Source organism: Ambystoma mexicanum, chromosome 6p (assembly GCF_040938575.1).
Source record: "Ambystoma mexicanum isolate Mex_15411 chromosome 6p, UKY_AmexF1_1, whole genome shotgun sequence".
Taxonomy (NCBI): domain Eukaryota; kingdom Metazoa; phylum Chordata; class Amphibia; order Caudata; family Ambystomatidae; genus Ambystoma; species Ambystoma mexicanum.
This window is the reverse complement of record NC_090935.1, coordinates 1,253,452,149-1,253,467,095: the sequence shown is the minus strand read 5'-3', so window position 1 is coordinate 1,253,467,095 and position 14,947 is coordinate 1,253,452,149. Positions and strand designations below refer to the sequence as shown.

Below are 14,947 nucleotides of genomic sequence, written 5' to 3'. Positions count from 1 at the left end.
GAGGGGCTCTGTATGGCTCCCCCGCCTTCCAGATCCATGGCGGCCATCTTGTGCCAGTATTTTCATTCAGTGAATGTGAGGATGCGTGCGTCCCATTCGTTGAATGAAAATCCATTTGTCTTAACTTCCTGAGATTCCGGATTGGAAACCCGGGGTCCTAATAGCCTTAAGACTCGCTCTGGCCCACTGGATCAGGTCTTAACACTATATAACGGGTAGCAGATGTGCGCCCACCCCTTTTTTTAAAAAACATTCTAATTTTTGTAAATGTGATTTGTATGTAACATTTTCTCTAAAGTATAGTTCTTGTAAATTGTGAGTCTTTTAGATGTCGTATTTTTGTCAAGAAATAGAGATGTTAAATGAGATGCAGTACAAGTATTGTATGCATGTCTTGCTTGCACTTATGATAATTCAATAAGGATAGTTAATCAGGCTGTGATTTGTAGTATGTACTTTGGTCCAATGTGCTTAGATTAACATAAAATCTGGGGTTCCTCAATTTCCAAGAATTTTTATAGATATTTGTGAAAGTGTTGTATGTTCGGGGTTGGCTCCAGCCCCGTAACAGTTGGTGGGCTGAAATTGTGGCCCTAGGTCGGGATACCAGTCTGGGGTGTACTGGCAATAGTGACGTTTTACCAACCCCACCCATTCGCTCTGCACAGGGGTGGAGCCGGGTCCAGCCCTGTGATATCACTATATGTGTGATTTTGGGAGGTTAGCGATTTTGCGATTTTTTTTTTTTTTTTTTAAATAGGAAGCAGTGACACAATAAAACATACACAAGGCTATAGCAGTCTCCCCTTGCATACCCGGGCAATGTCGTGTGGTACTGCTAGTGTAACATAATTGCACATTTCTTTACTGCACAGCTGAACTCCATCTTTGGAGATGAAGTGGAGGATTTATGCTGGAAGTAAATACTCCACTTCACCTCCAAAGGTTGGGTAGTTTATCGCTGTGAATTTACAGCCCATGGTAAATCCAAGTAAATCCCGATGGAGTCCTAGGGACTCCAAAAATTGGAATTAACACAGCCTTACCACCCCTCATAATACACAGTACCGAGAGGTGGTATTGATAAACTAGTTTGTTTGTAATTCCATGCAAATAAATAGGAATTACTGCCAAACTCGTAAGAGACCCATTCTGTGCACCAGAAAAAACATTACCAAACGTAAATGCAATTTTCTTTTAAGGTTGATGTTCAATACGTGCTGTACACTTTATGCTAATGTCAAGTATGTTGCCATATACCTAAAAGCTTCCCCTGCCCTAGCCAACTTGAGTCCCTCTGGTTTGGACTACCATTCTGTCAGAGCGTCACTCTTAGCTACAGTTACAGACACTCTTTGCTTCTAAGGGCGATCTCGCACTCCCACTAGTAGCACCACAATTACCCCACTCTTTCTTTGAACGGAACTGTATTGTAAACAAGAGAGTCCATTTTTTTGGACATATTACTGTGTGTGTAAAACAATGTTTACACAGCCTTTTCCCCACCTGAAGAAGGTTGCAGCAGCTTATTTGCAGACATTTTATATTTCTATATTAACTGCCTAATAACTTGAATTTAGTTCTGTGTACTGTGAAAGTGGTAGGTTTTATCCAGTTTCAGAAGACTGTATACTTCTGCTGTTAGGATAGCTGAAGTGTAAATATGCCAATTCCTACTGAGGATGTCTTTTGTTGGTATCTGGGTCTGAAAGTGAATATGTTGCCACAACACATTACTTGCGCTATTCTTTTACTGTTCAAATGTACCACAATATTGCTGATGACGAAACCAAAACTGAAATGATTGGAAACTAAGGTACAAAATGATGTTTCTAATTACAGGACGACTTTTGACAAAGGGTCATTTCAGAACGAAATTGAGATACTGCAGCCTCTAAATTTGGAAGTGACCGTGGAACGCAATTTAGCTGCAGCCTGGTATAGTGAAATTCCTGATATTAAGATAAGCGGACGACTGAAACCGATGAATGTAAGAGGCTAGAGTATATGTATTATTTTTTTGTTGTTGAATTTTAATGCCAATGTATATGATTTTTACAAACAAAAATCTTTGTTGGTGTCTTTGACCATAGCTCTTTATTTTATAATATCCATCTATGCTTGAGTCAATACCAAAGCTTTTCACTGTAAGTTTAATCTTATCTGCCTTGTAGCGTGATGGTCTGTGTGAATAGACCATCAGATCTGCTTCTGTTTGGACCAATCGCATCTTCCATATCTTCCAAAAGTCAATTCTTCGATACTGTTCCTTTGACAATAGCTGTACTCCTGTCAATTCATTGGCCTAATATTCCACATCTGCTCTTCCATCAGAGGTTGGTAACAATTTTACTTTCCACAAGTTGCTAGGACAAGTGACAATCACTTCAAAAACCTGGGGTTTTACTCCCAAGCATTTCATAATTTTTTGTTTAAATCTTTTTATATTGTTTTCTAACAATCTTAGTAATACAGTGGTCGTATTTAAACACAGTGGAGACAAAATAAGACCAAAATATATAACCAGCAACTTGTCAGTAACCACTTAAATATATACATGCAGATCACACAGTACCCCTCCCAGCTGTCCCATTATCATCCTCAAACTGCAGCACGAATGCCTTCACCATACAGGTATACCCAAGCATTTAATCATTGCCGAGAAAAATAAAGGAAGGTGAAACTATACTTGCTGTAAAGATGGTCATCCAAGCTAAAAATGGTTGACTTCTTGTAGAATTCTTAGGCTTGAGTGGAGGGATGTTTTTTCCTTTGAAAAAAAGGAGAGACCATATAGCTGAATAATAACATATATTCTATATAGTTCTAGTAGGTCTTGCTACCACAGTTTTTTGACATTTCTTAGTGCAAAAAGCAGGTGATAAAGGTACCCCTTTTATGACACATAATATATCATCCTTGGAAGGAGGCAAGACTGCCATAGCAGGTTTCAAATCAGTTATCTACAAATTGCACTCCAATCACAGCAACAAGTGCTGAACTCATTGAGCTGTCTAACCGACCATGGCCCTTGGCCACCCTTTCATTGATTTTGTGTTCACATGCAAAGTCCTGATATGCTTCCCCTCTCGCTTTAAAAAGCTAGTTGGCGGTCATCTTATGTTTTCTCATACCTAGAAGACCGAAAGTCTGAGAATAGCGTATGTCACTCAGTTAAATTTGCAATTTGTACATCATTTATGTTTTGCTCAATGTTGCCATTTCATCGATGTACTTCTATGTGGAAGGGAACAACAGTGAAGGACACAAGCAAAATGCATAGGCCCATGAGAGCCACTGAAAAACTTTGTGAGACTTTGGTAATAGCTGATGTCCACTAACAGCAATCCCAATTAACTGCTAATGCACATTCTAATGGATTCCTCTCTCCCACAAATTCCTCATGTATGATATTTTATCTGCAAAGCAGTTCATTTTCTGATATTTTTATGCCACTAGGGTGCAGCGCTTGGCTTTGTGTTGGCGCCTATTGATGCTTCTTCACACCACTCATCAGGTATGAATTTGGGTCAGTATATATCGAGGTGCTGCACCACTTGACTTCAGCTCCTTTTTTTCACAGACTGTTTGCTACAGGAGCACTGCTATTAAAAAACGTCTGCGTCATATCAAAGCACGTGAAGCCCTTTGGCTTTAAGCCCTGCACAGATTTCGGATGACAGATGTCTGTCTCCTAACCCCACCAGATATGTTTGTAATTTTTGGGGGAGGAACACAAACCACAAGGGTGTGGGTTGTGTCAGTCCATGCATTCGAAGGCACTCTGTGTGTGTCATGAAATTTTTACCACAAGGATGGAAAAAGGGATGAGGGAACTTGTTTGAGATCCATTGGAGCGGAGCAAAAGACAGAAGAGAACTCATCTCAGACCCAGAAGGGCAAAAAGATGCACTGTAAGAGATCTCTACTCTCAGAAATTCTTCTAGGTGCAAATCATCTTTGTGAAAGAGGAGTCACTGCTTCCTAGGAGGAGACTGATCCGCAGGTATCGTTTCCCTCCCAATCCTCCATACTGTACGAATGAGAGGCATTTATGTGGAAGATACTCCAACCTCTCAGGTCTTGATGGCGGCGACGCCCTCCGGACCCACCATGCTTGAATAGGCAGGCAGGGACTCCTTAAAGATCAGAGACCAAACACCTACGGATTTCACCCTGGCTCCTTTGTATTTTGATCTGATGCTGCGCCGGACTGCCTATACTCTGGCGTCGAGTCGCCTGCCCTGGCTCAGGCCAAACCTAAACTCCTCGGGAATACACTACACTCCACTCCTTATTAGCGCATATATGTCAAAGAAGGCAGACGTTGTCGACAAGGATGACCCTGTGCCTTCTGTGCTGGAACCCCTGGGTCCTACGTATGTAATGGATTTCCCAGAGCAATTTTATGTTGAGGGTAGTATCTGTTGGAGCTAACCTTGCACTTGCAGGAAGCCATTATCTTTGACACCTCCCAGAGCTGGATATCCTGCTGACGCCCCCACTCCCGGCAAGTTACATGCTTCTTTTCAGAAGCTGATAGGGAAGGTGGTGGGAACATTGGACCAGTCGGGCCTCTACAGACTAAAATTTCAATTTGAACTAGTGGACTTCCTGGATGGAGTTCCACAGAAGGAGACTTTACAGCCTTTCTATCTGGTGTTAGAGGCCACAGTGTTTTACAGCTGGGGAAAAACAGGCTCTTTTCCTGTAGTTGCCCGAGACTGGGCCAGTAAACCCAGTCCATCACCTTATGATTTGGCTTTCCTTCCCACGTTTGCCTCCCCAGGGAGCTTAGTGATCCAGGCCGCAACTGCAAACCTCAAAACACCCATTTTCCTTATTTGCCCAACAATAGGTAGAGCAAGAGGCTGGATGCATGGAGGAAGAAGGTTTTTGCCTCACCAGTCTTGCCCTGAGGATGGTGGACAATGCCTGTGCTTTGGCCAAATTCTCTTTTGGCCTTTGGTCAGTGGTATCCGGAGCCGTTGATGGGCTGCAGGCTTGGGATATCAAAGATGGCTTCTGTGCCCTGCTTCAGAATGTCAAAGAAGAGACGTCTCAGATGTTGCAGTTGAGCCTTCACACAGCGACTGCCTGGTGCGGCCGATGGCCACTGGAACTGTAATGCAGAGACGTTTTCTTTTTTTTAAATGTATTTTTCTTCATTTTTTTGTTTTGGTTTGTATAAACCTTGACAAAAAACTTAAAAAAACAAGAACAAATTACAAAATTAAAAATTAACAATATATCATATTGCTTTTGATTTGTACATCATATAAAAACAGCAATATGTAATTAAATTTAGAAGAAAAACAACTCAAATAATCTAGGATAATTAATAAATCTCATGTTACATTCAAACACAGATTTCTGCACATTTCATAAAGAAGATCAATGTAAACAAAATACTCGATGAATTAGGACGAATTTACTACACATGAAATTCCTATCATACCCCAAATTGCCACATGCTATTCCAGCTCACAAACGTTCCTTAGGAAAGCAATCGTTCTTATTTTCAATGGCATTGATTTACCATGGAGCATTTCAAGTATTCAATTATTTTCAGGACTAGTTTCGGGCACATTAAGAGCATATGATAGAGCGTTTCCTAGAGAGAGAAATTCCTGCATGAGAACCTCCCAGGATATGCAGATAAAGCTACTGGATATGCCATTTGACATGGCACACCCTCTTCATCGGGAAGACTGATGACTCCCTCCAGAGTTTCAGTCCTCAAAGGCTGCAGCTAATTTCCTGCCACTAGCAGTCCAACATCCCTCAGCTTTCGCTGGGATGGGCAGGGCATTTTGCCCTTTTTCCTCCTGCAACCACCTTGATAGTTGGCAAGCACAAGCCACTCCACCCTCCCAGTGGTAGGTGCTGTGGAGCTCAAAGAGGACCCACCTGCACTTCAACATTGCCCTCTTCTGCACCAGGCACAAAGCCCCTGTGAAGGAGACATCCCACACCACACTTTGGTGGGGGTGTGGAGGGGGATTTGCCTGTATGGTGTTAAGTATTTCAATCAGGCGATACACTCTGGTCTCAGCCTAGTATGCAGCACACAGCTGAAATGCTTATTTTATGTCTATAGGTGCAATATTCTGTGTGCTATACCAATCATATCACACCCCTTCTCAAAATACCCCAGGTCACAATGGAAAAGGAATCAGGCTGGTTGGTAAAGGTAATTATTTATTTATTTAAAATTCAAATTAAACATATAATTTGGAATAGGGAGCAGCAATCACCAATGGGGTGACAATGACAAATAAAAACGTATGTAAGGCACTTAAATTCACTCTTTAGCAGACAGAAGGAAAACGCCAGAGAAAGAACACTTTTGGCATGCTTGAAAGAATAGCATTTAAGTAAGGATTTCCCCCTGCAAAATTCCTCAACCCACAACTAAGCAATTCTAAATGGAGATACGGAAGCAGCAGGTAATCGGGAATAAGGAATGATAAACAGGTTTGCAATCTTACACTTTAAAATGACATTCGAAAATGGCTCTGTGAAACAATGAATGTGTGCAAAAATCCTTAAATCAATACACATTTCTATGGGAGCAACATTGAAAAGATGCTAACAATCATGAGCTACAGTTTGAGCAAAAGGAAACACTTTAAATCTTAATGGAAGTTTGAAAATAATTTAAAATAAAAATCACACGTGTAAAACTTTGCAGAAATGCGGATTCCCGCCTAAAATTAACCAAACGTTTTTTAAGAAAAACAGGTGAAATACACTGATTTGACGATTTTTGGATTGGCATGTAGTTATAGGTCTTAGGTACACTCTGGAGTTGAAATGAGGTGTCTAGCTATTAAATTCAGTGAGTTATGCAATGTTGAATGAGAGGCGTTTTTGGAAAATAATGGCGCGAAAAAGATAAATCAATTTTTACAAGGATAGTTATGCTCTACACTAGGGCATTCAGTCTAGGTTACCAGATTGAAACACAGTAAGCTCTAGAGTTGGTCCGCAGAACCAACCTCAGCACCTCTGTGCCCGCCCTGGCGGACCCCGTCCAATTACCCGAAGGAGGATTAAGGGTTTAGGATTTCACAAGACCAAATTATTTAAAGAAGTTATCACTAGCGCAAGGAATCAAAAGGCAGGGTGGCAATAAGAATTCTAACAATGTTACAAGTTCTTAAGGTAAGGATAGGATGGTCTAGAGATTGGGATGGAACAAAACAAGGCAAGGTATGTTATGATTTTCTATGCTTCCTATTAATACTTACAGTCCACTTTAATTTAGGATTTTGGACCGTCGAGGGTTCTGGTCATCACACGGATCGGGTCTAACCAAGGACAGCAGGGCACATCTGGCCGGATAGGGTCAGCTGGGCGGTTCTGGTCACCTGGACGGCACTGGACTGGCCCTTCTGGTTTACTGGAGACTGGAGGTCAGTGAGATGGTGAGTTTGCAGCAGGCCTACGTTTAGCAGTAGCAAGCCAGACTGGATCAAAATGCTTCCCTTGGGTTTTTGGGATTGGTTTAGAATTTGAAGCCTAGATGAAAAGGGAGTTCAGCAATGCATAGGACTTGGCTTTGTAAGGAAAATCAGGAATCAGGAACAAAGATGAAGAAATCGGGAACAAGACGCCACGCAAAAAATCAGGAAGAAGTCAGGAGTCCGTCCTCTCTGTGTGTGTGTGTCAGGTTCCCTTATTTATCATGCCAAATGACATCACTAAATTATATGGCAGGGCAGGCTTACTACCCACACCTCTAATGCTAGGATTAGGCACGAGCACAGTTTCCGCCTTGCTTTTCGCTGATTGGATGACAGAAAAGAATGTCCTTTTTATGGTGTTACTTTTACAATGTCTAGAATCCTCCCCTAGTCACTGGAACCAAAATCTAACTTTCCCACAAATGCATATTTATGCATTTAGAACCTTCGAGAAAATCGGATACACAGGTTACATATTTTGTGGGTCACATTTCAATCCAAATCCCAAGTCTGTGTGACCTGGTTTTGCCTTTCTGCTACATTGTGGAAATTTTAACCGTGAAAGATTTGGCCTACCATTTACCAATTTTGTACATAGATGCGCAATTACCCCTGGGATATGTGTACACAATGTTATGTTTGCAACATTAATGCTTTCCGTGCAATCGGTCATTCTTTGTTCCTTATGCAGTACTGTTACGCTCAGCTGGTCTCTGCGGGAGGCGTTGGGCACGGTTTGAGCCCTCCCTTGACTTGGCTCCTCGAAATCATCTTTCCCTTAAAATAGTGGTTGGACCTGTGGCTCGGTTGATAGGTGCTGCCCCTGCGTGAAGAGGAGAGGCAACGAGTGGGGATATTGTGACTTCCCCCAGCCCTTTGTCTTTGTCATGATTATAGTTTGATTAGAATGTTTGTATTCCGTCTAATAGTAATTCTTGTAATGTCTCATTCCATTTCCATAGGTACAGAGAAGTAAATCTGGATCGAAGAGAGTTCGGAAGACCTTAGAGGCTGATGGAGTTTTAACAGTGACAGGTAAGTTGGTCTTTATAAGGAAACTCTAGTCTCTTGTATAATGCGGCTGTGCGATCAATATGCATATGAGTTCTAACCTGTTGGGTTCTTATTTCCTCGTAGGTGCAGGCCGACAATGAAGAATGGCGTCCGAATTCTCGATGAAGATTTGCGGTTTCAGGAGGACGTCTCCAACTCCTACCATGATAGAATGCCGGTGAGAAAGAAGACTTCGGCTCTGACCGTAATGGAATGTAGGTAAGAAGAAGAGTCCGGCACAGGCCGCGACGAGTTGCAGGTAAGATGCGCGCTCAGCGATGTAGCGGCTGACAACAGGTAAGAAGCGTCCACAGCGATGGAGTAGTTGGAGTGAAGACACTTGCTGCGATGTAGCGGTAAACTGCAGGTAAGAAGCGTTCTCAGGAGTATCTTCAGGATGAGGCTGTTGAAATCCAGTGATGCGCAGGTAAGCACAGCGGAGAGCATTACGCTGCTTGGAAGCAGAATAAAGCGAGGCGAAAGCACGTGGATGGGCTGGCCTTGTATAGGCTGGTCAGGCCCCTCCCTTTAGCTCCACCTACAACTCCACCTTGCCCTTCATTGGGACTGTATCACGTGCCTTCCAGTTCTGTTCAATGGCCACGCCCGGCCCACACTTTACAATGAGCCTGGCGCCAATGGGACCCTGGGGATGAGGAAGGACTGGCCCCTTGACTAGTGGCCATGACAGCACTCCCCCGTAAGTCCCCTCTCATGGGCGATTTCCTCTCTGGCCCAGGCTTGGTGGGGTTATTGCGATGAAACCGCCTGATTAGTTGAGGCACATGGATAAACTCCACAGGTTCCCAAGTGCGATCTTGGGGTCCATAACCCTTCCAGTCGATGTAGTACAGTTTTGACCGCACCATGTTGGAGTGCAAGATGTCCTTAACCTCATATTCAGTTTCTCCTTCGATAATTTTGGGTTCTGGTGGTTGTGTAATCCTTGTCTCAGGCTTCACAGGTTTTAAAAGAGAAACGTGAAATACAGGGTGGATTCGCAAGTTGTCTGGTAGCTCTAGCTTTAATGCGGCTGGGTTGATGATGGCTTTAGTGGGATGGGGCCCAAGATACCTGGGGTGGAAGACCCGAGGTCCTTTTAGCGGGATGTTCGTGGCCTCTAGCCATACTTTATCTCTGATTTGGTAGCGTGGAGCTTCCCTTCTATGCTGGTCAGCAAATTTCTTTTGTTGTTCTCTGGCTTTAGTTAAGCTCTTGGTTGCTTCCTTGAGGGTTTGAGTAATAGTTTTATGCAGGGAGGTAATTGGCGTCATTTCCAGCTCATCAAGTGGGTCAAAGGAAGATGTCCGGGGGTGCCGACCGTTCATGATGAAGAATGGGGTTTGTCCCGTGCTAGCGTGGATAGAGTTTTTGTAAGCAAATTCCCTAAGCCATAAAACATCTTTCCAGGATCCTTCGGTCTTTTGCAGCATGCACCTCAGGAACTGCTCCAGTTGCTGTTTAGTCCTTTCGGTTTGAGCATCGTTCTGGGGATGGTGACTGATAGAAAGGCGGCGATCAATTTGCGCTATCTTGCAGCAACTCCTCCAGAAGGCTGAGACAAATTGTGTTGCGCGATCAAAGATCAGTACAGAGGGGAAGCCAAGCAATTTGACTACTTGCTCCAAGAACATGGTGGCCAGGATTCCAGCCGTAGGGAGTCCTTTTAGTGGAATAAAGTGTGCCATTTTAGAGAATAAGTCCACCACTACTAAAATGGTGTTGAAGCCGTCACAAGGAGGCAAGTCGGTAATGAAGTCCATGGACAAAATATGCCAAGGAACCGGTGGGATGCTTGGGGGATGTAATGATCCTGCAGGGTTGGTCTTTTGAGATTTTTGCTGTGCGCAAACTCTGTAGGTCACAATGAATTGGGCCACATCCTTTCTCCAAGTGGGCCACCAATAGTTCTTCCTGATCTTGGCCTGTGTCTTAGTAATCCAGGGGTGTCCTTCCACTAGTGAGTCATGGTAGTTGGCGATGATCTTGTTTTGGGTCTCTTCATCTTTAATGTATAGTCTCCCCTGAAAATAGAGTAAGTTGTCCATGACAGAATACTGATCTCCCTTACTCAACCATGCTTGTTGGGTGGTCTGATCCATTTGCAATTCGAGGCCGGTCTTTACTTCTTCCCAACAGGCAGTTACTGCAATCTGGTTCTAAATTAATTCCTCCGGAATAATGGGTACTGGTTCTGATGGTATCAATGCGTCCTGGCTATTGGCCATTCGTGACAGGGCGTCAGCTTTTCCGTTCTGCACTCCACGTCGGTACGTGATTATGAAATTGTACTCCGCGAAGAAGAGAGCCCAACGAAGCTGACGAGATGATGGCCTTGGCTGTTTTTAAATACTGCAAGTTGCGATGGTCCGTGATAACTGTGACATTATGCCTAATCCCCAGGAGGTAATGTCTCCAGTTTCTAAGGGCTCCTTTGATTGCCAATAGTTCTTTGTCGGTTATAGCACAGTTCTTCTCAGGTGCTGTGAACTTGCGGGACCAAAATACAATAGGATGTAACTGTCTGGTGTCTGGATCTTTCTGTGATAACACAGCCCCATGGCCAAATTGGAGGCGTCGGTCTCCACCACATAAGGTAGGTCAGGTTGGGGGTGCCAGAGGATAGGGGTTGAAGTGAAGGCCAATTTCAACTCCCGAAATGCTTTTTCAGTGTCAGTGGTCCAAGAAAACTTTTCATTCTTTTTTAGGAAAAAGGTTATTGGATGGACGATTTGGAAAATCCTGGAATAAACCGCCGATGGAAATTGGCAAACCCGAGTATACTCTGCACCCTTTTGATTGATATTGGAGATGGCCATTGAAGGATTGCTTCCACTTTACGAGTATCCATGTGTACTCCTCGAGGAGTAAGCATGAAGCCCAAGAACTCGACTTCTGCAACGTGGAAAAAACATTTTTCCAATTTGGCAAATAGTTGGTTCTTACGCAGCTTTTCCAATACGGCTCTTACATGGCCCACGTGCTCTTCCTTGGATGCCGAATAAATGAGGATATCGTCGATATAAACAAGGACACAGACGTCTAGTAGTTTGTGGAGTACGTTGTTCATAAAGAACTGGAATGCGGCTGGTGCATTGCATAGCCCGAAGGGCATAACCTGATACTCGAAGAGCCCTTATTTGGTTTGGAATGCTCTCTTCCATTTGTCGCCTTTTTTCACTCTGACCAGGTGGTAAGCCCCTCGCAGATCCAGCTTCGTATAGATTTGAGCATTCTTCACCTGATCGAGTAGTTCAGTAATGAGTGGCAGAGGATACCTATTTTTTACGGTAATCTGGTTTAACGCCCTATAATCTATGCAGGTCCTGAGGTCCCCCTCTTTCTTCGGTACAAAGAAGAGAGCTGAGGAGGCTGGAGACTTGGATGGGCAGATAAACCCATTAGCTAGATACTGATCAAGATAAGTTCGTAGATAATGATTTTCCTGCTCAGTTAGAGCATAGATTCTGCTTCAGGGGACTTGTGCTCCCGGGACCAGATCAATTTGACAATCGTACGTTCTGTGTGGTGGTAGGGTGTTAGCTTGTTCTTTTTGGAACACATCCACAAAGTCTTGATATTCGGGAGGCAATGAGCCTGACATTCCCAAGAAGGGTTTCCCCTTTTGATGTAATCTCCTCACTGCCCTAAGGTAGCAACTCTTGGTGCATTCTCGAGGAAGGTTCAGCTTTCTAGTGCGCCAGTCAATCCTTGGGTTATGGGTTTCCAGTCATGGCATTCCTAGAATCATTTGGAACTGGGGGGGCCCTATGAGGTCAAACAAAATGCTTTCCCGGTGACCATCCTGACATGTCAGCATTACCTTGTCGGTATGTTGAGTTACTGGCCCCGAAGACAGCTGAGGGCCATCCACGGCAGTGACATTTTCCGAGTGTGGTTTTTGCTGAAGCGGAAGGTCTATCCGTGCAGCCAACCCCCTAATTGATATAATTTCCCACTGCACCACTATCAATGTAGGCTTCTAGAGCATGCACTTTCGATGGTTGTTGGGGCTGGGCTATTAATACTGGAATGACCAGGTGTGAGGTTGTTACAACTCTCTTGACTCCGCTCGATTAGTGGACCTCTACACTTGCCGGGCGTCCGGGTTTTCCGGCTCCTGTTCCTTGTCTCGGCTGTCATTGTCCATGGCACCTACCACCTTCTTGGGGGGTTTTGTAGAGCAATCCCGTAGGAAATGTCCAGCTTTTCCACAATATAAACAAAGTCGCTGTTCTCTTTTTTTTCTCTTTCAGCCTTATAAATGGGAGCCCGTAGTCCCCCTAGTTGCATAGGTTCAGGGGTTTCATGACACTTAGTCTGAGTGTCCCGAGAACTTATATACACTGATCGCCCATCAGCCCTTGTGCGGTCCATTTTTCGGTCTTGTAACCGGTGATCTAACTGCACAGTTAGGTTAATGTAGTCTGCACAGCATTCGGGTGTGTTAACAACTTGAGCTAGTACGTCCTTTGACTCACCACGAAGCCCCCGGTAAAACAGTGTGGTTCTTTTCTCCTCTGGCCAGTTGGTCTGTGCTACGAGGCAGTTGAGGTTGGCAATGTAAGTGAATAAGTCGTGGTTTCCTTGCCTCAGAGACAGTAATTCTTTGTCCAATGCTTGCCCTTGAGTGTGTCTGGCGAACAGTTTTTCCAATTCCCGTTGGAATTCTGCAAAGTTCCGAAGTATTGGATCATCCTGAGCCACTAATGGTATAGACCAATAAGCTGCGCAGCCTCGCAAATAAGAAAGCACAAAGGCCACCCTAGCACTGTCATTAGGGAAGGTTCCTGGTCGACACAAAAAGTGGAAGCGGCACTGATTCATGAACACCGCATATTTGTTCGGGTCGCCAAAAAAACATTCGGCTGGAGCAAGTGGAACTGCCCCTGGGAGTACCACCTGTACTGGTGGTGAGGGCTGTGGCACCGGCGTTGGTGTAATTCCAGGCAACTGGACTTGTGCTGCGTGTGCCTGAAGCATTTGTCTTGCCAGGTGATCTGTTCGTTCTCAGGCTATAACAGTGGTATTCAAACTGTGGGTCGCGACCCCCTAGGGGTCCGCGGGTGCATCCCAGGGGGGCCCTGAGAGCTCAGCATGAAAAAAGATTTTTTTTTTTTTTTTTTTAGATTGGAAGAAATGGGCAGGGGTGGCCCACATGGGCGGGCTGAAGCATGAAACTGTCTCAGGCAACAATGAAAAAGTGGCCCACAGTTGTAAATGGATATTCATTCCTTTAGTCACAGACTGGGCCTCATTACTACTATGGCGGACCAGTAACAACGGTGCTGGTAAGCTACCGGTACCGTTGCTACCGTTCCGCCATAGTAAGAGTTGTGCTCGTGGGTGCTTGACAGCCCCCGCCAGGTCTGACCTCAGCTCGTCGGATGCACCAGCACCGTTATTAACAGTGCCGGTGCATCCGAGCTCCCCCTTCCCATTTGAGCCATATGGGGCTCAAATGGGAATGGGGATCTACCGGCACCTTCGAAAGGGCAATTATCATGTCCGCCTAACTCGGCATGACCTAGTAATTGCCCATTCGCGGGTGCCAGACCCGGATGCAACTCCAGTGGCAGCCGTGCCGGTTTTACCGGCACAGCTACCGCCAGAGTAGTTATGAAGCCCACTGTTTCAATAGTACCCAAAGGGGTGCTTTGTGTTAAAATGTAAGTAAATTGTGATATATTCAGCAACAATGGTCAACATTACTAACTGCATAGTGGCCCCTCACCCATTATGGAGGAGCTAAGGAGCCAGCCCAGTGAAACAGTGAGCACTCCCTCAGCTGCTTTATCCAGCTAATGGAGTGCTCCTGGGCTGGCTGAACTGTCAAAGGGAAACACTGTTTCCCTTTGACAGTTCAGTTTAGTTCCCCAGCCGCACATGCTCACTGAGCCATGCAAGTGCTGGGGCGTTTTGCTTCGCCAGCATTGCATAGCTCATTGGAAATGCTGGCTGGGGCACTGCATGTCTGTATGTCCGAGGGGGAGCTCCTGCGCCTCCTCGCACATACGGACAGAGCAGCTGGAGTAGCACCCACACACAGGCCAATGCAGAAGATACGTTTATGTTCATTGTTTTTATTTAAACATGTGTATGGATGCGTTATGAGTGAGTGTATGGTGATGGATGCTCATGTGAATGATAGAGTGATTGCTGTATGAATGTGCAGCGCCTTGCATATACACATAATCATGTTCATTGTGTTAGGACCAGTGGGGCCCAGGGGACAGGGATGGTATCTTTTTACCGGACATCTATCATTCAAAACCCTCTTCCTTGTCCACAAGGCTTTCTGGGGCCTCGGTCCAAAATACCTTCAGCTATTCCTCCGCAAATACCTCCCCTCTCGAGCTCTTCACTCCTCTACCTCCAACTCCCTCAGGGTCAGTCGTTTATCAAAGAAACAAGCTGGGGGTAGA

General features: G+C 44.7%; 1 protein-coding gene across 5 annotated transcripts in view; it reads left to right on the top strand.

Annotated features, from left to right (window-relative positions):
• Nucleotides 1-14,947, top strand: part of VPS13A (vacuolar protein sorting 13 homolog A) — a 2,994,934-nt gene that overhangs the window by 1,209,991 nt on the left and 1,769,996 nt on the right. For all 5 annotated transcript variants that reach the window (XR_011280366.1, XR_011280367.1, XM_069625905.1 and 2 more), the window contains one exon: nt 1,843-1,990. Coding sequence is in view for 3 of the 5 variants with exons in the window: in XM_069625905.1 (XP_069482006.1) it covers nt 1,843-1,990 (148 nt within the window). In the remaining 2 variants the exon portion in view is untranslated. The remainder of the gene's footprint in view (nt 1-1,842; nt 1,991-14,947) is intronic.